At 40.0% G+C, this 22,408-nt stretch overlaps 1 protein-coding gene across 1 annotated transcript in view; it reads left to right on the plus strand.

Annotated features, from left to right (window-relative positions):
• The window catches only part of LOC308338263 (leucine-rich repeat-containing protein 34-like), a gene marked incomplete at both ends in the record, with an annotated part of 67,031 nt that overhangs the window by 10,089 nt on the left and 34,534 nt on the right, over positions 1–22,408 (plus strand). The window contains one exon of the mRNA XM_080796302.1: positions 4,926–5,096. Within this exon, the coding sequence (XP_080652428.1) occupies positions 4,926–5,096 (171 nt within the window). The remainder of the gene's footprint in view (positions 1–4,925; positions 5,097–22,408) is intronic.

Here is a 22,408-nt window from a genome sequence, read left to right on the forward strand (position 1 = left end):
AAAATAAATATAATTGAATACCAAACATTTCCTTGATACTATACAAATCAATTATATAACAATATGCACTGAGTCCAAATATTCATAAATTTCATATGCATTCATTTTCTGCTCTATGACTATGAAACACACTGAGCTATAAATACTTAAAATAATTAACCAACCGCTATAATTAAGAAACACTGAATATCATAAAACCAGAAGTCATAAGTGTAATAAAGAAAGCTCGACCCCTACCTATGTTGTAATGTTTAGTGCAGTATCATAAATCTTTCTCTTCTTTCAGCAGAAACTGGGGCAAAGTGAGTCCTTCAGCTACTTGTACAGGTGCCTCATCTTCCCATTCAAAAATGAGACCATTCATTGTGTACTCAACTAGGCAAAACATAATAAAAATATTTATAGCAAAAAGGGCATTCAAAGAAATCAATTTTTTTTAAAAGCTGGTATATTTCACATAGGGCAGGAGGACCAGCATCATCTTAACTCAAAAGATTGAGTTATGCATTGCACAATTCCATCTCACCAAAGTCTACTGAAGTCTATTCACATAGAATACTCATCAAATAATGTAAGAAAATGTAGTAGGTTAATAAAAAGCATAACATGGCATATAGAAACTTCAAAGGACAGGCATATACATTCTTTCCTCAGAATGGGCAGCTCCTGAATTAGTTCAACAATTCATTTTGGTTCTACTCCATTAGATATCCCCTCACCCTCTCTCAAATCATTCAGGGCTCTTTCAACAAAAAGTGAAATTGTCACTGGTTAGGAAAAGACCTAAACTACAATATCTGTGGGGGAAAACACCAAGGCTTTTATCTTTCTTGGTTTCATCATTAACTGTTTTAGTTTATGGCATCTGCTTTTATGTTCCATATCCTAAAATGAACAAAATGATATTTTAAATAGAAATGTCAGCTATTAAGAGGAAATCAGAGTACAAAGAAAAAACTATGTGGAACCATTTGTGGAGGAGGAAACTCTTACACATACTATCAGTGAATTCAGGATAGAACTAGCCAACATAATTTGTAATAAAAAGTCAGCATCTTTTAGTAAATGGAAAATTCATGTTTATACAGGAGAGGTATGTAAGAAAAGCAGGATTCCATCTTTTTTTTTTCCCTCCTCTGAATGAGAAGCTATTGAAATGTACACCCAAAGGCTGCTAGAGGGGAGACAAAAGTGAATGGTACTTGAGGGGGAAGACTATTGTTACAACGTACAACTACCCTGGAGGTAGAGAGAGAGGATATAGGACTGGCTTTTGACCTAAGTCAAATGGGCCAATTAAGGAAGCAGAAGCTCTAGACTCATGAAGAAACAAACAAAGGAAATTGTCCCAAACATGTTATCCTGGAGGCAACTTTGTGTACTAGGAAAGAGGCTGTTTAGTGTCTAGAAACAGCTGGTGTAGAGCAGATATGGCTGGACAGCGCTATGTGTAGGGAAGGCATGATATGTGAAATTTCGTCCCAATTTAGACAGACCAATAGAGAAACTTCATTTTGCTTTTATAGTCTAAGGTTTTCTTAGTGTCTTCTGTGAAATGAAATGAGCTCTCTGAGATTCCCTCAAAGACAAGCTTTAGTCTCTAATGCTAGTTATAGGCGGTATATTTAGGTCCTTGCACTAAATAATCATCCACAGTAAGTGATTTAGGTATGGGAAACTCTTAATCACACTAGGCTACTTCCTTACGGTCCCTAAAATAGTTGTTTGAAACCAGAAAGAAGGTAGTGAGTTGGCATGTGTAGGGGGTCATTCTTTTGTTCTGAGTAATTTACTTGAACAGTCAAAAAAATAACTAAAAAGAACTAAATAACTAAATAGAATATATTTAATTAATTAATAATTAGTAATTAGTAACTAATTATAATAATTTATTAATAAATAACTAAAAAGAGACTGTGGACTATAAGGGCCTATTTAGCCAGAGTGATGCCATCTGGTTAAATAATGACTTTGTTGTTTATACAGTAAAACTTAAACTGTCCCTGCCCCCCCGCCCCCAGGGGACTTACTTAAAACTAATCCCAGAAACTAGTCCCAGGTAACAAAGCCCAAATACAAGGGTGGGTCCAGCCAAGTGGAGGCATTCAATGGGTGGGGGCGGGGGGTGGCATACTGTCTCCTAGCTACCAAGGAGTATGGGCCCCACCCTTTGGGTGTCTTTTGGGAGCCCATTCTGACCAAGATGATAGGCTAGTTCAAATATCTACTATAGGGTACACTGTAATTCAATTGGTCACTTATGTGTGACCTAGCAGGACTGTGCAGCTTTCCCTGTGTTACAATCTCATTGGCCACCTGTGCGTGGCCAGGCCCAACCACATGGCCTTTGCCCTTAAAATCTAGTCTATAAGGCAAAGGGTCATCACCTCTTTGCAAGAGACGTCCCTGGCCATTCAGTTTGATTCTTGATGCTTGGCGTGAAATAAAGCTTTGCTTGACCTTCGCTTTGTATCAGTCTTGCTCCTTTGACCATGGATCCATTATTGGGGGACCCAACATGGACTCTGAGAAACAAACTGAGGGTTTTGGAGGGGAGGGCGGTGGGGGATGAGATGAGCCTGGTGGTGGGTATTATGGAGGGCATGTATTGCATGGAGTACTGGATGTGGTGCATAAACAATGAATTCCGGAACACTGAAAAGAAATAAAATAAAAAAGAAGAAACAAAACAGATGAACATAGAGGAAGGGAAGGAAAAATAAAGTAAGATAAAAAAAGAAAAGGAGGCAAACCATAAGAGACTCTTAAGAGAACAAACAGGGTTTTGGAGGGGAGGTGGGTGAGGGGTGGGGTAAATAGCTGATGGGCATTAAGGAGAGCACTTGTGATGACCACCGGGTGTTATATGCAAATGATGAATCACTACATGCTACTCCTGAAACTAATAATACACTATATGTTAACTAAACTGAATTTAAAATAAAAATAAATAAGTGCCTTTATATATATGTAATAAATAAATAAATAAATAAATAAAATGGGGAAAAAAGGAATATTCAAATATTCCCCAATATAATATTATATAGCATTAAGAATGAATAAACTATAATTTCATCAACAGTATCAATTAATGTCATAAAATGATGTAAATTAGGAGAAGCCAAGGGCGCCTGAGTGGCTCAATGGGTTAAAGCCTCTGCCTTCGGCTCAGGTCATGATCCCAGAGTCCTGGAATCAAGCCCTGCATTGAGCTCCCTGCTCAAACGGGGAGTCTGCTTCCCCCTCTCTCTCTGCCTGCCTCTCTGCCTACTTGTGATCTCTGTCTGTCAAATAAATAAATTAAAAAATAAAAAATCTTTAGAAGAATCCAGACACAAAGGAGTACCTACTATATGATTCCACTTATATAAAGTTCAAAAATAGGTGCCAGGGTTTATGGTATTAGAAGCCAGGCTAGGGATTAACCTTTGTGGAACAGTGACCAGTAGTGACCAAGATGTTGTAATATTCTCTTTTCCATCTGGATGCAGATTACGTGGGTGCATTAAATTTGTGAAATTATTAATTGATGATCAGAGTATGATCAGTATACTTCTCTGGTTGTATCATACACTTGAAAAAAAGTTTTTAGGGCATGTTTAGTAAGGAATAAATTAATGAAAAGAAAAATCATGCAGACAAAGAATTTAACCATGAGATTATTTCCATAGAAGAGACACTAAATTGCTTCTAAATAAGAAGAAACAATGCAGACATAGAAACACAGGCTAAACCATCATTTTAATGGGTTAGTACAACTGAGAAAGATCTGGGTCCCCAGAGTAAATTATCAGGAGCCCCAGATACTCAGATACCTATTTTCCAATTTCTACAGGTAAATACTTTTTGTCAATGCAGCACAGATATGCACCACTACAAAAAATATTATATTCTTCTTTTTTTCCACATGATTTCCTGCAAACTCTTTTGGTTCACCAGCATGTAGAAAAGACTCTTCTTAAATACATATTTGTTCTATTTCTAACTGTCAACAGAAACAAGGGTCAATGCACAGTGTTCTGCAGGGTTGTGATACCATGGATAAATCATAATGAATCAGATTATATTTTATTACTTTTTAATGGTAAATTGGATGAGATCAAAACATCCCAGTCATGTTATGGCTGAGTGCCTGCTTTTCAGTGGCTCTTACTTTCCAAAGCACCTATTTATTATAAGTCATCGGTTCCCATGGTCCCCTCTTACGTGAATACTAATCAACTATATGCAGGTACCAGGGCCCAGCACATTCAGCTTGGGACTCTTTGTCATGGAAAGAACATTAGAGTAGTCCCAGGGATCTGCAGAGGCCCTATACCAGGGAGCATGCCAGAATCTGTTAAATAGTACCAAAGCAGTTTGAGATCATCAAAGTATCAGCTTGAAGAAGAAAAGATCACTGACCTGGAATTAGAAAAGCCCCTGCTTCTAGCCCTGCATCCTAAGAGCATTCTGTGTGATTTTTAGCCAAGTACCTTATTACCTGCCTTGGCTTTGCCACTGGGTACTTGAAAGCATGACATGAGATAATGAGTGTGAAATGGTGTGCAATACCTGAAACCCATTCCTAAATCTTTTGCTAGTGTTTTCTCCAACCCTAAGACCAGGGCACCTCTGGAAGCTAAGGTGTGGAAAGGGTTAGTAGGAAGGTCTCTCCACTCAGCAGGTTCATGGAACCATCTGTTGCGCCTTTGCAGTATGAGAATAATCCATGCAGTATGACCAAAGTCCACAGGCACGCAAACTTGCCTGCCATGTGCCCGTTAGTCCTGAGGCACCCTTCTGGGCACAGAGAAGTCCAGCAGCAATACAGTACACCATGTCCTCCCACCCAGGACAGCAGCAGTCTCAACACAATCCTTATCTGGGTATGTCTTTTGAGTACTTCACACTTGACCTTTAAGTGATACCTTTTGAATATGAAGGTCTGGGCAGCTTTCTGCAGACCCCAGCAAACTACGAGCAAAACAGTGTTTGAGAACCTCCACTTCAGTGATTTCAGTAGACCTTCTTCATATTACCAAGTTGCTAGTTTCTGTGCAGAGGGTGTAAATTCAGACCCCTCCCACGGATGTTCCCAAGGATCCCATCATGCTGTAAGTTAAAACTTCGGAGCAACCAGCTTGGTTTGTTAATTCTGCTCAGTATCAAATCTGCTTAGGTTTCTCAGTGTGAGAAAAGTATTTCAGGTAACGGACTTAAGAGTGCAAATTCTAAGAGTCCTGAAGGAATGGTCTCCCTCCCACTACCAAATCCTACCTGTCTTCTAAAGGTCTTGTGCTTTTTCTCTGCCCCACTTCTGCCAATATCATAGGTCCAACTTGCCCCTCAAACTTCACAGACTCCCCAGACCAAAATCCAGAACCATCTTCTTCACTGGAGAGAATGACCTTTGCTATGTGTCCTTTAAGAGTGTCTTCTCTCCATTTTCTGGAATAGCCCAAAGTGTCCATCTCTGTCCACATGCCTTCCTGTTTCAGCTTCCTTCATCCAAGTCCTGCTTTCCTCTCATTCCCTCTCCTTCCAGTGTTTGTAACTGCACAGGGAGACTATTTCATTTTACCTGGTGAAACACAGGAAAGCAAGACAAGGACCACAAGGACCATGAGTAAGCTCTTCATAGCTAAACCAATCAGGAAAGAGACAACTGGAAGGTAAGAGAGAGTCACTCTATATGTAGCTCTCTAGACATGGGGACCTGCATGGCTAGTGAACCTTTCAGGAACAAGAACATCTGCTTGCTCCACTGAGCAGTCCAAAAAACTAAAGGTCTAGCTTAGAACATAACATCTCACCATCTACTTCCTTAGTGCCTCTTACATGCTGGCAACGGAACTCATACTGTGTGAACAGTCCTAGTCTAGCCCTGGTAGGATGCTGTGTGAGTATCTTTGTATCTTCACTGTATCTTCACTTCATCCATTTAACAAGCACCTGTAATGTGTAGAGAACTGTAAGGCTGCAAAACAAAATGTTTTGCAAGACAAAATGTTTTGCAAAACAAAATGAAAACAAAATGTTTTCAGAGGTTGTTTTTAATCTCTCTCTCTTTCTCTCTCTCTCTCACACACACACAAGTAGCTATGATTTTCCCATTTTAAAAGCAAATACCATGTGTTTCAGGTAGAATAAATGACTTTCCCCAGTTGACACAGATTGCATATGGCAACAACATAATTTTTCCTGACTCCTGCCTACAGAAGAATTAAAGTATTGCCCAGCCCACTTCTAGTGTAACATAATCTATTTAGGGAATATAAGAGCTTCTCAGAGAGCATGGGCAAATCCCTCTAACACCACCAACATGAATCTAGAGAGTACACTGCATGCTACGGCTCCCAGTGAGCACACCCTTTGTCCTGGGCAACGTGAGATACGCAACGTGAGATTTTAATAGAATTCCTGCTTTAAGATACTGAAGGTCAAGGGTGCTTGACAGTTCACAAAGCATTTTAAGCTTTACAAAAGCTCTATCTGATATTATACAAAGAGTACAGAACCCAGAATCAGAAATTCGAGTTCTGGTCTTGACTCAGATTGATGAGCTTCTAATAAGGCACCTGCTTTACCTCTTCAAATGGCAGTTTTCTCACCTGTAAAATAGATCTTACACTATTGGTGCTACCTATCCCGAAAGCTTCTTAAAAGGTCGGACAAGGCAATTCTTGTGAAAAGTCCCTTATAAAATGTACATTTCTGGTACTGTTAGATCCATATAACAGAAGAAGACATTTGAAACTGGAGATAGTAGAGATAGTACTCCTCCAACTAGTGAGCAGAAGAGCCAGAACAAGAACCAAGTTTTCCATTACTCTCATGGTTTTTCACCATATTGTGTGTGTGTGTGTGTGTGTGTGTGTGTGTGTGTGTGTATCACTTCACTTCACTTCAAAAAGTTTGTGATGTGACTAAGATCATAGATCTGTGGAAGAGTCCTAAAAGAATTACAAAGCAAAAAATCAATAAGTACAGAAAGAGTAGAAAACAGGAGTTCAGAAACCCCACAGGGGAATGATCAAGCGAGCATAAGGCTACTAAAGGACACTCTCCCAAGGATCACCTTCTAACCTGGAGCATTAGCTACAGCTAGACCTACATTCTCTCATACCATCTTCCCGTTACCTCCTCTTATCCAACCAACCTACCCACCATCTAACTTCACTCTTTCCACAGTGCCCTCCAGAATCTCAGTTCCTTCTACTTTACATCTTTTCCCCCAACATACCTGTCCACCTTTGGGTCCCAGTGAAATGCTGGGCTCTCCTCTGAGGACACTACTTCCTAGTAGCCTTGGTGATGGGAGGCATTTCATCTGCTGAGGCTCCACATACCATGAGACAGGCAAGCAGCATTTCACAATCTCCTAAGATCCCCATGTTCTTTCCAGAACAATAACAGGCATGCCCCTGACACTTCCTTTCCCTCACCCCACCCACACCAAATCTTACCAATTCTATTCTGACACACAGCTCACACCCAACCATTTCACTCCATCTCCACTACCGCCATCAATTCAAGGCACCACCATGATTAAACTAATGAAACTAATTAAATCTTCCTAACTGGTCTCCCATATTATTTTTACATATTTACTATTCATCATTCCTGCAGTAGCCAGAATAACCTTTATAAAGGGTCATGAAATTGGGTCATGCATTTGCCATGCATAAAACCTTTTATTGGCTTCCAGTTGGGCTAAAATAGAAAGCGCTTACATGGAGGAAAAGGTCCACCCTGATCTGGACCCTAGTTGCCTCTCCCAGCCCAACTCCTTTCATTTATCCACTTCCTCACTATCTTCCAAGCTAAAGGAGTGCGCTTTTTTCAAATATGTCTACCTAATACTTTTCATGCATGTTATTCATACATCCTAGAAATATGCATCAGCTTCTCCTCCTACCAATCTTCACCCAGCATTTATTCATTTAAAGGGATGGCCTCAACCTCTTCCACAGCATGAACTTCCTTCTACTTGACTACAAGCTCAGTAAGAGCATGGACCATGTATATCACATATACATGACATTACATCCACCAAACCCAATTTTTTTTTCCTAGGGTGCTGTATTAGTTTCCCAGGACTGCCACAACAAATTATTGTGAACTGTGTGGCTTAAACAACAGAAATGTATTGTCTCACAGTTCTGGAGGCTAGATGTCTGAAATCAAGACGCATGCAGGATTGGTTCCTTCTGAGGACCCTGACAGAAGCATCTGTTCCAGGCTCCTCTCCTAACTTCAGGTAGCCTCAGACATTCCATGCTGTGTGAATGGATAGTATAGATAGTGTAGATAGTGTTCTCTGTGTCTTCACATTGTCTTCCCATTGTATGTGTCTATGCCTGTGTCCAGTTTTGCCCTTCTTCCTTCTTAGAAGGATATAGTCATACTGGATTAGGGTCCACCCCAATGACCTCATCTTGACTTGATCATCTGCTGAGACCCTACTTCCAAATAAGGTCATTCATAGGTAGAATAGAGGCTGGAATTTCAACGTCTTTTGGAGGAACAGTTCAATCCATAATAAGTCAACCTTCCATCTTTCTGGGTAATATCTATGACCCAAGTGATATCATATCAAATAATTTTTTTGAACACTAATTCTCATTTTTCTTCCAACACACTTCACAGATGAAAAGTCCTCCAGGGCACCTGGGTGGCTCAGTGGGTTAAGCCTCTGCCTTCAGCTCAGGTCATGATCTCAGGGTCCTGGGATCGAGTCCCACATCGGGCTCTCTGCTCAGCAGGGAGCCTGCTTCCTCCCCTCTCTCTCTCTGCCTGCCTCTCTGCCTACTTGTGATCTCTCTCTGTCAAATAAATAAATAAAATCTTAAAAAAAAAAAAAAGAAAGAAAAGTCCTCCATAAAACTGCTTCTACTCCTGGATTTCTGAAAGCCGTTGGAGAACATCACACAATCCTGCAGTCAGGTCGAGTTTAGAAATTAGGTCATTCCTTTTATGTATCCTAGTCAAACTTATATGTTAATTGCTCTCACCACCCACCACAGGCCATCCTACCCTCAGCAGATGATTTTTCTTTGTATTTCAGAAAAAAATAGATGTCAGAGGGTTTAAATCACCAAACTTTACACTCTTTTCCTACCCAACTCACCCAACAAGCGAGCATCTACCCATAAATGCATATGTACTTTTCCTCTTTTCTTTCCACTTCCAAGGAATAAGTATTGATTCTCTTCCCCAAATCTTATCCTCCCCTCCATGCTGTTAGCACACTCTCGCCCATCTCTTAATGTATATTGCTTTGTAATTAATACCCTCTTAAAAAAATAAATATGTTTATTGTAAAATATACAACACATTTACAAAAACACAAAACAAATTTGGTGTTTCACAAGTTATTTTAAATTAACCCCACAATAAACACCACCAAGATCATAAAACAGAACTTTGCAGCCACCCCAAAAACCACTTCCATACTCCCATCCCAATCATAATCCCCCCAAGTTACTATTTTTTAAAAGACTTTTATTTGTCAGAGCAAGCAAGCACAGTAGGAGAAGCATCAGGCAGAGGGAGGAGCAGGCTCCCTGCTAAGCAAGGAGCCTGATGAGAGACTTGATCCCAGGACCCAGGGATCATGACCTGAGCTCATGAGTTCTCATGACCTGAGCTGAAGGCAGATGCTTAACTGACTGAGCTACCTAGGCATCCCTCCCAAGTTACCATGACTCTGATTTCACCAAATTTTTTAATAGTTTTTTCAGCCAATTATGTCTCCATGCAAGCTAAAATTTCATATTGCCCATTTTTTTAAATTTAATTTGGGGGGAGTATCTTTTTATCTATATGTTCCCCCTCCTAATTTCTTAAAATTTATCAGTTGACAAGCTTTGGACATTTAACCTGCAGAGTCACCCACAACCTGGATTTTGCTGATTGTACACTCACTCATGGTACAGTTTTACTTGTATGTCTGCCCTAATATTTTCTGAAAATTGGCAGCTAGTTCCTGAGGTTTCATCAGATTCAGGTTTATTCAGTTTAGCAGGACTATAGGTTTTCTTGTGTGTTTTCATCAGAAGGCTCATAATACCTTGTCCCTCTTTTTGTGCTTTCAGTAACCATTGCTACCCAAAGCCTAGATCCATTCATTCATCAAGAGCTGCAAAAGGGTGGTATTCTTTTTTTTTCTTTAATTTATTTTCAGTGTTCCAGAATTCATTGAAAAGGGTGGTATTCTAATTCTCAATGGTATTTTTACAGAAATAGAAAAAACAATCCTAAAATGTGTATGAAACTGCAAAAGACATCCAATAGCCAAAGGAATGCTGAAAAAGCACAAAGCTAGAAGCATGTCACTTAGTGATTTCAAACTCTTACAAAGCTATAGTAATCAAAACAGCATGGTACTGGTATAAAAACAGACACATGGACCAATGGAACAGGTTCAAAAGCCCAGAAATAAACCCAGACATATATGTTCAACTAATATTTGACAAGGAAGTCAAAACATTAAATTGAGAAAGGACAGTCTCCATTATATGTTAATAAAAAATAAATAAATTTTAAAAAAGAGAGAGAAAGGACAGTCTCTTCATTAAATAGTAGTGGGGGAAAATGTACATTCACATGTAAAAGAATGAAACTAGACCCTTGTGCCAATGACACAAAATTAACAGGAAATGGATTAAAGACTTAAATATAAGACCTGGAACCATAAAACTCCTAGAAAAAAAAAATAATTAAAGAGCTTCTTCACACAGGTCTTGTCAATGATTTTTTGGCTATGACACCTAAATCACAAGCAAAAAAAAATAAATGAATAAAATTAAAAAACATGTGGAACTACTTCAAACTAAAAAGTTTCTGAAAACTAAATAATAAATATTTAGATCCTGGGTGCCTTCAACAGCAAGACGTGAGTTCCCTGGCCCACCAGCCCAGGTCCGGGTGCCCGCATCTCCACTGCCCATGGAGCAGAGCACCTGGCACCCACACGAAAGCAGTGGGGAGTCCCACTCAGCAGTCAGAGCTGACTCCACTTGAGACTCACCTGGTGGCTGTCCTGCCTCTTCCCCTGTCCTCCCCTGCTTTGGAGTTCTAGCTTCTCCCTGCACAATGCTTTACTCCCCAAAACCCATCTCCAGTTCCTGTGACCTCAGCACCCCCGCTTCATACTCATCTGCCACTACCATTTCTTGGGGCTTCTGGTCCCTTTGGGCCTCATTTGCCTCAAGGTCCCATCTCTTTGTGCCTCAGCACCCCATTCTCTCCAGACTTTGCAACTCAGGACTTGTGTGTCTCAGGGTTCCCCTCTGCTCACAGCATCCTTCACCCTGCTGCCTCTTTGCTTTCTCGTCTCTCCCTGGGTTTCCCACCTCCTCAGGGTCCATTTTCCACCTCTATCTCAGGTGGCTTTATCCCAATTCCTCCCTGCCTGGACACCTCCTGGCTACCCACGCCCCTGCTTCCTGCCACCTTTCTTAGTGGTCCATTGTTCCCCCATGGGAGGCAGTGCTGGTTACAGGCAGTCTGTGAGGGAGGGCTGGAGCCAGACCCAAAGGCTGGCCCTCTCAGGAAGCACAGTAGGTCTAGGGTGGGTCTCTGGCTGAGGGCAATGGGTGGGAGCACAAAGAACCCCTGAAGGGTTGCCCTGCCATCTCTGCAAGTGTGATTCTGTACATTTCGGTGTTAGCAATAAAACACAATGCACAAAACAAAAAAGAAATAAGAGCCACATTTCCTCAACTTCTGTATTAACTTCAACATGCCTGGAATTGAGACATCATGCCTCAATTTCCTCAACTTCTGTATTTACTTCAAATGCCTGGAATTGAGGCATCATGCCAGTTCTTCCCACATCCCCACTTTCTCCTCCTTTATAAATTAAAATCAGGGGCACCTGGGAGGCTTAGTGTGCGAAGCATCCGAGTCTTGATTTCAGTTCAGGTCATGATCTCAGGACCAAAAGATCGGCCCCAGATGGGGCTCCACACTCAGGCAAGAGTCTCTTTGTCCCTCTCCCTGTGCCAGCCACCCTCTTCCTCTCTCAAATAAATAAATAAAATCTGAAATAAATAAATAAATAAATAAATAAATAAATAAATTGAAAAGCATACCCAAAAGCACTTATCCTGAATCTTGCTCTGATGCAACAGCTTAAGATGTAAAATCTCCTAGGCAACAGAATGTCAATTGAAACTTGTTTTGGGAAAGTGTCTTCAGTTTAAGGCGAAATGGTTTGGGTCCCATTGATATGTTTCAAATTCAAATATATACACAAGGTTGCAAGATTAATGGCAATTTTCCACCCTGTCATCTAATAGTAAAACTTACAATTCTTAGTGACAAAGAGAAAATCCTGAAGGCAACTCAGGACAAGAAGTCTGTAACATACAATGGTAGAAATATTAGATTGGCAGCAGACCTATCCACAGAGGCCTGGCAGGCCAGAAAGGATTGGCATTGATATATTCAGAGCACTAAAAGAGAAAAATATGCAGCCAAGAATACTATATCCAGCTAGGCTGCCATTGAAAATAGGAGGAAAGATAAAAAGCTTACAGGACAAATAAAAATTAAAGGAATTTGCAAACACCAAACCAGCCCTAAAGGGAATATTGAAAGGGGTCCTCTAAGCAAAGAGAGAGCCTAAAAGTAGTAGACCAGAAAGGAACAGAAACAATATACAGTAACAGTCACCTTGCAGGCAATACAATGACACTAAATTCATATCTTTCAGTAGTTACCCTGAATGTAAATGTTCTAAATGTTCCAACCAAAAGACACAGGTTATCAGAATGGATAAAAAAACAAGACCCATTGAGGGTGGCTCAGTGAGTTAAAGTCTCTGCCTTTGGCTCAGGTCATGATCCAAGGTCCTAGGATCGAGCCCCACATTGCGCTCTCTGCTCAGCAGGGAGCCTGCTTCCCTTTCTCTCTCTGTCTGCCTCTCCATACTTGTGATCTCTGTCTGTCAAGTAAATAAATAAATAAATAATCTTTAAAAAAGAAAAAAACAAGACCCATCAATATGCTGTCTACAAGAAACTCATTTTAGACCCAAAGACACCTCCAGCTTTAAAGTGGAGGGGGGTGGAAAACAATTTACCATGCTAATGAACATCAAAAGAAAGTTAGGGTGGCAATCCTTATATCAGATAAATTAGATTTTAAGCCAAAGACTATAATAAGAGATGAGGAAGGACACTATATCATACTTAAAGGGCCTGTCCAACTAGAAGATCTAAAAATTTTAAATATCTATGCCCCTAACATGGGAGCAGCCAATTATATAAACCAATTAATAACAAAATCAAAGAAACACCTTGACAGTAATACAATAATAGTAGGGGACTTTAACACCCCCTCACTGAAATGGACAGATCATCCAAGCAAAGATCAACAAGGAAATAAAGGCTTTAAATGACACACTGGACCAGATGGACATCACAGATATATTCAGGACATTTCATCCCAAAGCAACAGAATACACATTCTTCTCTAGTGCACATGGAACATTCTCCAGAATAGATTACATCCCAGGTCACAAATCAGGTCTCAACCAGTACCAAAAGATTGGGATCATTCCCTGCATATTTTCAGACCACAATGCTCTGAAGCTAGAACTCAATCACGAGAGGAAATTTGGAAAGAACCCAAATGCATGGAGGCTAAAGAGCATACTTCTAAAGAATGAATGGGTCAACCAGGAAATTAAAGAAGAATTGAAAAAATTCATGGAAACGAATGAAAATGAAAACACAACTGTTCAAAATCTGTGGGACACAGCAAAGGCAGTCCTGAGAGGAACGTATATAGAGATACAAGACTTTCTCAAGAAACAACAAAGGTCTCAAATACACAAGCTAACCCTACACCTAAAGGAGTTTGAGAAAGAAGAGCAAATAAAGCCTAAACCCAGCAGAAGAAGAGAAATCATAAAGACCAGAGCAGAAATCAATGAAATAGAAACCAAAAGAACAGTAGAACAAATCAACAAAATTAGGAGATTGTTCTTTGAAAGAATTAGTAGGATTGATAAGCGCCTGACCAGACTTATCAAAAAGAAAAGAGAAAGGACCCAAATTAACAAAATCATGAATGAAAGGGAGAAATCACAACCAACACCAAAGAAATACAAACAATTATAGGAACATATAATGAGCAACGATACGCTAGCAAATTTGACAATCTGGAAGAAATGGATGCATTCTTAGAGATGTATAAACTACCAAAATTGAACCAGGAAGAAATAAAAAACCTAAGCAGACCCATAACCAGTAAGGAGATTGAAGTAGTCATCAAAAATCTCCCAAGAAACAAGAGCCCAGGGTCAAACATCTTCCCAGGGGAATTCTACCAAACATTTAAAGCAGAATTAATACCTATTCTCCTGAAACTGTTCCAAAAAATAGAAATGGAAGGAAAACTTCCAAACTCATTCTATGAGGCCAGCATTAACTTGATCCCAAAACCAGACAAAGACACCATCAAAAAGGAGAATTACAGACCTATACCCTTGATGAACACGGATGCAAAAATTCTCACCACAGTACTAGCCAATAGGATCCAACAGTACATTAAAAGGATTATTCACCACAACCAAGTGGGATTTATTGCTGGGCTGCAAGGTTGGTTCAACATCAGCAAATCCATCAATGTGATACAATACATTAATAAAAGAAAGAACGAGAACCATATGATACTCTCAATAGATGCTGAAAAAGCATTTGACAAAGTACAGCATCCCTTCCTGATCAAAACTCTTCAAAGTGTAGGGATAGAGGGTACATACCTCAATATCAACAAAGCCATCTATGAAAAATCCACAGTGAATATCATTCTCAATAGGGAAAAACTGAGAGCTTTTCCGCTAAGGTCAGGAACATGGCAGAGATGTCCACTATCACCACTGCTATTCAACATAGTACTAGAAGTCCTAGCCTCAGCAATCAGACAACAAAAAGAAATATAAGGCATCTGAACTTGCAAAGAAGCAGCCTAACTCTCACTCTTTGCAGATGATATGATACTTTGTGTGGAAAACCCAAAATACTCCACTCCAAAACTGCTAGAACTTATACAGGAATTCAGTAAAGTGTCAGGATATAAAGTCAATGCTCAGAAATCAGTCGCATTTCTACACACCAACAAGAAGACAGAAGAAAGAGAAATTAAGGAGACAATCCCATTTACAATTGCACCCAAAACCATGAGATACCTAGGAATAAACTAACCAAAGAGATAAAGAATCTGTACTTTGAAAACTATAAAGTACTCATGAAAGAAATCGAGGAAGACACAAAGAAATGGAAAAACGTTCCATGCTCATGGATTGGAAGAAAAAAATATTGTGAAAATGTCTATGCTACCTGAAGCAATCTGCACATTTAATGCAATCCCTATCAAAATCCCATTCATTTTTTTCCAAAGAAATGGAACAAATAATCCTAAAATTTATATGGAACCAGAAAAGACCCCGAATAGCCAAAGGAATGTTGAAAAAGAAAGCCAAAGTTGGTGGCATCACAATTCCACACTTCAAGCTCTATTACAAAGCTGTAATCATCAAGACAGCATGGTACTGGCACAAAAACAGACATGTAGATCAATGCAACACAATAGAGAACCCAGAAATGGACCCTCAACTCTATGGTCAACTAATCTTTGACAAAGGAGGAAGGAATGTCTAATGGGAAAAAGACAGTCTCTTCAACAAATGGTGCTGGTAGGGTGCCTGGGTGGCTCAGTGGGTTAAACCTCTGCCTTTGGCTCAGGTCACAATCCCGGGGTCCTGGGATCAAGCCCCACATCAGGCTCTCTACTCAGATGGAGCCTGCTTCCTCCTCTCTCTCTCTCTGCCTGCCTCTCTGCCTGCTTGTGATCTCTGTCTGCTAAATAAATAAAATCTTTTAAAAAATCATAAGAAAAATACATTTATTTAAAAAAATGATGTTGGTAAAATTGGAGAGCCACATGTGAAAAAATGAAACTGGACCATTTCCTTACACCACACACAAAAATAGACTCAAAGTGGATGAAAGACCTCAGTGTGAGACAGGAATCCATCAAAATCCTTGAGGAAAACACAGGCAGCAACCTCTTCGACCTCAGCCACAGCAACTTTTTCCTAGAAACATTGCCAAAGACAAGGGAAGCAAGGGCAGAAATGAATTACTGGGACTTCATCAAGATCAAAAGCTTTTGCACAGCAAAGGAAACAGTCAACAAAACCAAAAGACAACTAAAAGAATGGGAGAAGATATTTGCAAACGACATATCAGATAAAGGGCTAGTATCCAAGATCTATAAAGAATTTATCAAACTGAACACCCAAATAACAAATAATCCAATCAAGAAATGGGCAGAGGACATGAACAGACATTTCTAAAAAGAAGACATTCAGATGGCCAACAGACACATGAAAGAGTGCTCCACATCACTCGGCATCAGAGAAATACAAATCAAAACCACCAGTCAGGGGGTACATGGGTGCCTCAGTGGGTAAGCTTCTGCCTTCGGCTCTGGTTATGATCTCAGGGTCCTGGGATCGAGCCCCGCATCGGGCTCTCTGCTCAGCGGGGAGCCTGCTTCCCCCCAACCCTGGCTGCCTCTCTGCCTACTTCTGATTTCTCTCTCTCTGTGTCAAATAAATAAACAAAATCTTAAAAAAAAAAAAATACCCACCTGTCAGAATGGCTAAAAATTAACAAATCAGGAAATGACAGATGTTGATGAGGATGTGGAGAAAGGGGAACCCTCCTACACTGTTGGTGGTAATACAAGACGATGCAGCCACTCTGGAAAACAGGATGGATGTTCCTCAAAAAGTGGAAAATAGAGCTACCCTACGACCCAGCAATTGCACTACTGGGTATTTACCCTAAAGATACAAATGTAGAGATCCGAAGGGGCATGCGCACCCAAATGTTAATAGCATTTATAGCCAATGTTTATATAATGTTTATAGCCAAACTTTGGAAAGAACCCTTGATTTCCATCAACAGATGAATGGATAAAGAAGAGTATATATATAAAGAGAATATACATATATACACACACACAAATGTGTATATATATATATACACACATATATGTATGTGTGTATATATACATATGTATATGTGTATGTATATATGTATATATACATACATGTATACATATATGTATATGTGTGTATATATACATACACACACACATACACACACACAATGGAATACTATGCAGCCATCAAAAGAAATGAAATCTTCCCATTTACAACAATGTAGATGGAACTGGAGGGTATTATGCTGAGCAAAATAAATTAATCAGAGAAAGACAATTATCATATAAGCTCTCTGATATGAGGAATTTGAGAGGCAAGGTGGGGGCTTGTGGGGGTAGGGAAGGGAAAAATGAAACAAGATGGGATTGGGAGGGAGACAAACCATAAGAGACTGTTAATTTCACATAACAAACTGAGGGTTGCTGGGGGGCGAGGGGGAGGGATAGGATGGCTGGGTTATGGACATTGGGGAGGGTATGGGCTATGGTGAGTGCGGTGAAATGTGTAAGCCTGATGATTCACAGACCTGTACCCCTGGTGCAAATAATACATTGTATGTTAATAAAAATAATTTTTTTAAAAAAGAAGTAACAACTGTGACAGAGGTCACAAATTAACTTGCTCATTTGAGTGAAAAAATAAAATCAGATCTTTTTTCTGAAGGAAAGTAAGGCTAATTAAACTGATTCATTTGATTACTTTCTTTTTTTAATTTAAATTCAATTGCCAACATATAGTACATTATTAGTTCCAGATATTGTGTTCAATGATTTGATTAGTCTCTATGGTGGATATTCTCCATGGATTAAATGAGCTAAAGCTGAAGTTCTGAGTTTCAATGAAATGCATTTAAATCACATGATAAGCTAAAAGCAGCTATCAAAAAATCATATTGTCAAACATATATAGAAGTTAACAGTATTTTAATTTCCCAACTCTTTATGAAAACAGAGGGTTAAATGGGATGACTCTAAGTAATTCAAAGCCTTTTTGGTAAACTTAGAAATTAAGAAAGCAATGACTCTATGGCCTGAGTAACAAATTTGTTCATAAGTCAGTTGTTTATAATTCTTTCATTCCAGCAAAATTGAGTAGAGACATAATTACTTGTCAACTGATACAGCATTTTTAAAAATTTTAGATCACTAATAATTTTTTGGCACATAACTCAGAATTCAAAGAATTGGAAGACAGTGCTATCACAAGACTCCTATATCCATTCATTCATTTTTTCAAGCAAGTTTTTTTAATGAACTTCATCTAAAAACAGGAATGGAACTCATTGTAAAATCTTACTCTAGTAATAAGAAATATTTATCTAAAGATATGTGAACCAATTGAAAAAAAATTCATCCATCTTATTGGATATATATTTCCAATCAAGTTTTACTTTTAAATTTAATTACCTGTCAAAATCAATTTTATATTTATATTATTTTCAGTCGAATACAAACAATAATGATAATGACTACTTGGTCCAGAAAACATTTCTAACACTAGAGCCAGACACGAGAAAGATAAAACATTTCTGCTTTAGCTCACCTTTCCTTTTCATAGGCCAGTTTCTGAAAAGAACTGTGTCCATTTCCTCTTTATTTTTTCACTTCCCACTTACTACCATCTGTTCTTTGCCATCATCACAAAACAAAACAAAACAAAACAAAAGTCACCAATATCCTCTTTCTACCAACTTCAATAAATATTTTCCCTAACCTCATAGCCGTATTTACCAATATTAATTATCCTTTCTACCTACTTTATCTTGATCTTTGATTACTGAACCCACACTTATTGTTTTTCTCCTGCCTCTCAACAGTCTTCCTTAGATCCCACTGCAGACCCCTCTGCTGCTGCTTGTCCTTTAACTGTTAGAATTCCTCAAAGTTGTCTTCAAGGCCTTGATTCTAATTTCACTCAAGAGAATTTCCACCCTCATCTTTTGGCCCACAACTTCCAAAGTCATACCACATAGCCCAGTGTCTTTCCTGATCGTCAGCCGGGCCCATCCGCTCCCTGCCTTTTGTGCATGGTGAAGAGTCTGGGCATTAAACAGGTTATGCTGAGTGTAAGACTTGCCCCAAAATAATGTTTGTGTCCCAAATAAAACCACTTTATCCTTCTGTACTTTCAGGTATTTTTATTTTATTATTTAGAGAGATATTATTTTTTAATTAACATATAATGTATTATTTGCCCCAGGGGTACAGGTCTGTGAATCATCAGGCTTACACATTTCACAGCACTCACCACAGCACATACCCTCCCCAATGTCCATAACCCAGCCAAACTATCCCTCCCTCTCACCCCCTAGCAACCCTCAGTTTGTTTCGTGAGATTAAGAGTTTGGGGAAGGATTATTAAAGGATTACATAAGATGATGTTGTTGAGGCAAAACTGCTGGCCCCATGGTCAGTGTCCTTAACATTAGCTATTATGATAACCATGGTTTGTATGAAGTCCAAAACAGAACTAACTTCTCCCTGTTGAAAACTGTTGCTTCCCCTGCCTCCAATCAATGAATGAACCATTATTCATCCACTCAATTACCCATGCTGGAAACTTGAGCACTGTTCCCAAGTTTGCCCCTTTTAAGTCAAAACCCAAGCCCTTAAATGTCTCTGGACATTGTCCACTTGGGTTTTTTTATTTCCACTGTGCCCTACCCTAGCCCAAGCCATGATATCTGCTTCCTGGATTACTGCAGCAGATTCTAACAAGTTTTCTTAGCTCCGCCCTTGACCTCCACAGCACATTCTCCAGCCACAGTGATCCCTTTAATACATCCGAATACTTTGCTTCTTGGTCCAAAGCCTTCAGTTGTGTCCTACTGTCTATGTGACAGAGCAAAATTCCTTCTTTAGAATGATGAGCAAGAGCTCTACCTGACCTCCCTTCACCTTCTCTTACCCAAATACTCCATACCTTCTTCCTTCTCTGAGTTTACACATACAATGCCTCTGGGTGCAAGTGGTTTTCTCCCTACCCTTACAATCATCATTTTGCTTGTCCAAAGTTTACCTTAAAACTCAAATTTGAGTAGCAGGTTGGTGATGCTTTTTTAAAACTCTCCTGCCCCTTCCAGACTCTATCACTCATATGGTTAGACAATGATCCTTTATATTCCTGAAGCAGTCATATAAACCTCAAACAATGTACTTACCCATCATATTTTAATTTATTCTGTCCCTATCAGCCTGATAGCTCTGAACCATTCCTTACCCATGATAAAAAGCTCAAGAAATAGTTGAAAAATGAATAGGTAGAAACTTTTTGTGCATTTTTTCAACTTCCTTATATATCTAAAATATTCTAAAGATTGATACTGGTAAAAAAAATTAATTAAAAAAAAAACTTTTTTCTTGGACTGCTTGGCTGCCTCAGTCCCTAGAGCATGTGACTCTTGACCTCAGGGTTGTAAGTTTGAGCTCCATGCTGGGCATGGAACCTACTTTAAAAAAAATTGTTGGATCTTTACATATTACATTACATGCATTTAGAAAGAGACAGAGCAATACTGATTCCATGACTATAATGAACTTATTATCTAGTAAGGGAGATAAAATAAATAGAAATCATTCCTCCAGGGTTATATGAAGTCATAGACTTTAGGAGGTGTAATGTGGTAGTCTGTATGGGACCTGGAATGACAAAGAGGCCAACAGGAAGGGAAGACAGAAGGCAGTAAGGTGAAAATTTTCCATACTGTTAGCTAGATTGTTGAGGTAACTAAGAATTGAAATACAAACCAGACTCGGGGAGGAGTCAAGATGGCGGAGCAGTAGCAGGCTGAGACGACATCGGGTAGCAGGAGATCAGCTAGACAGCTTATCTAACCATTGTGAACACCTACAAATCCAACGGGAAATCAAAGAGAAGAAGAGCAACAATTCTAGAAACAGAAAATTGATCACTTTCTGAAAGGTAGGACCTGCGGAGAAGTGAATCCAAAGCGACAGGAAGATAGACCCCAGGGGGAGGGGCCGGCTCCTGGGAAGCAGCGGAGCAATGGAGCACAAAATCGGGACTTTTAAAAGTCGGCTCCACTGGGAGACATCGCTCCAGAGGCTAAACCGGGGGGAAACCCAGGCGGGGTCAGCATAACCCCAGGTCCCACGGGGTCACAGAAGGACTGAGGGTGTCTGAGTGCCGCAGAGCTTGCAGGTATTAGAGCGGGGAAGCCGGCTACAGCGACAAAGCCGAGGAGTGAGCTCTCAGCCCGGGGTTACCTTGTGCCAGTCGCAGGCTGGGTCGGCTCGGAGTGCGGCCGGAGGCCGCAGAGACAAAAGCAACCCGGCGCTTTTCTCCAGCTCCAGCAATTGACTGCTTTCCTCAAGGTGCGACCGCAGGCCAGGGAGGCGGGGCGGTTGGGCGCTTTGCTCTGAGAGCGCACTGAGGAGCGGAACCCCAAGCTCTCGGCTCCTCTGGGCCGAGAGATTGGGAGGCCGCCATCTTCATTCCCGTCCTCCGGAACTCTACGGAAAGCGCTCAGGGAACCAAAGCTCCCGAAAGCAAACCCGAGAGGATTACTTAGCCCGGCCCCTGGCAAGGGCGGTGCAATTCCACCTGCGGCAAAGACACTTGAGAATCACTACAACAGGCCCCTCCTCCAGAAGATCAACAAGAAACCCAGCCAAAACCAACTTCACTCACCAAGAACAGCAGAATTCCACAGCAGGAGAAAGCAAATCTTACCTGGACAAAATGACAAGGTGGAAAAACTCACCTCAAAAAAAAGAACAAGAGGCCGTACCGAAGGCTGGAGACCTAACCAATACGGACATTGGTAACATGACAGATCTAGAGTTCAGAATGACGATTCTTAAGGTTCTAGCCAGGCTCGAAAAAGGCATAGAAGATATTAGAGAAACCCTCTCCGGAGAGATAAAAGCCCTTTCTGGAGAAATAAAAGAACTAAAATCTAACCAAGTTGAAATCAAAAAAGCTATTCATGAGGTGCAATCAAAAATGGAAGCTCTCACTGCTAGGATAAATGAGGCAGAAGAAAGAATTAGTGACATAGAAGACCAAATGACAGAGAATAAAGAAGCTGAGCAAAAGAGAGACAAACAAATACTGGACCACGAGGAGAGAATTCGAGAGATAAGCGACACCATAAGACGACACAACATTAGAATAATTGGGATTCCAGAAGAAGAAGAAAGAGAGAGGGGAGCAGAAGGTATATTGGAGACAATTATTGGAGAGAATTTCCCTAATATGGCAAAGGGAACAAACATCAAAATCCAGGAGATGCTAAGAACGCCCCTCAAAATCAATAAAAATAGGTCCACACCTCGTCACCTGATAGTAAAATTTACAAGTCTTAGCGACAAAGAGAAAATCCTGAAAGCAGCCCGGGAAAAGAAGTCTGTAACATACAAGGGTAAAAACATTAGATTG

The sequence above is a fragment of the Martes martes genome (genome assembly GCF_963455335.1).
Source record: "Martes martes genome assembly, chromosome: 2".
NCBI classification, from domain to species: Eukaryota; Metazoa; Chordata; class Mammalia; order Carnivora; family Mustelidae; genus Martes; species Martes martes.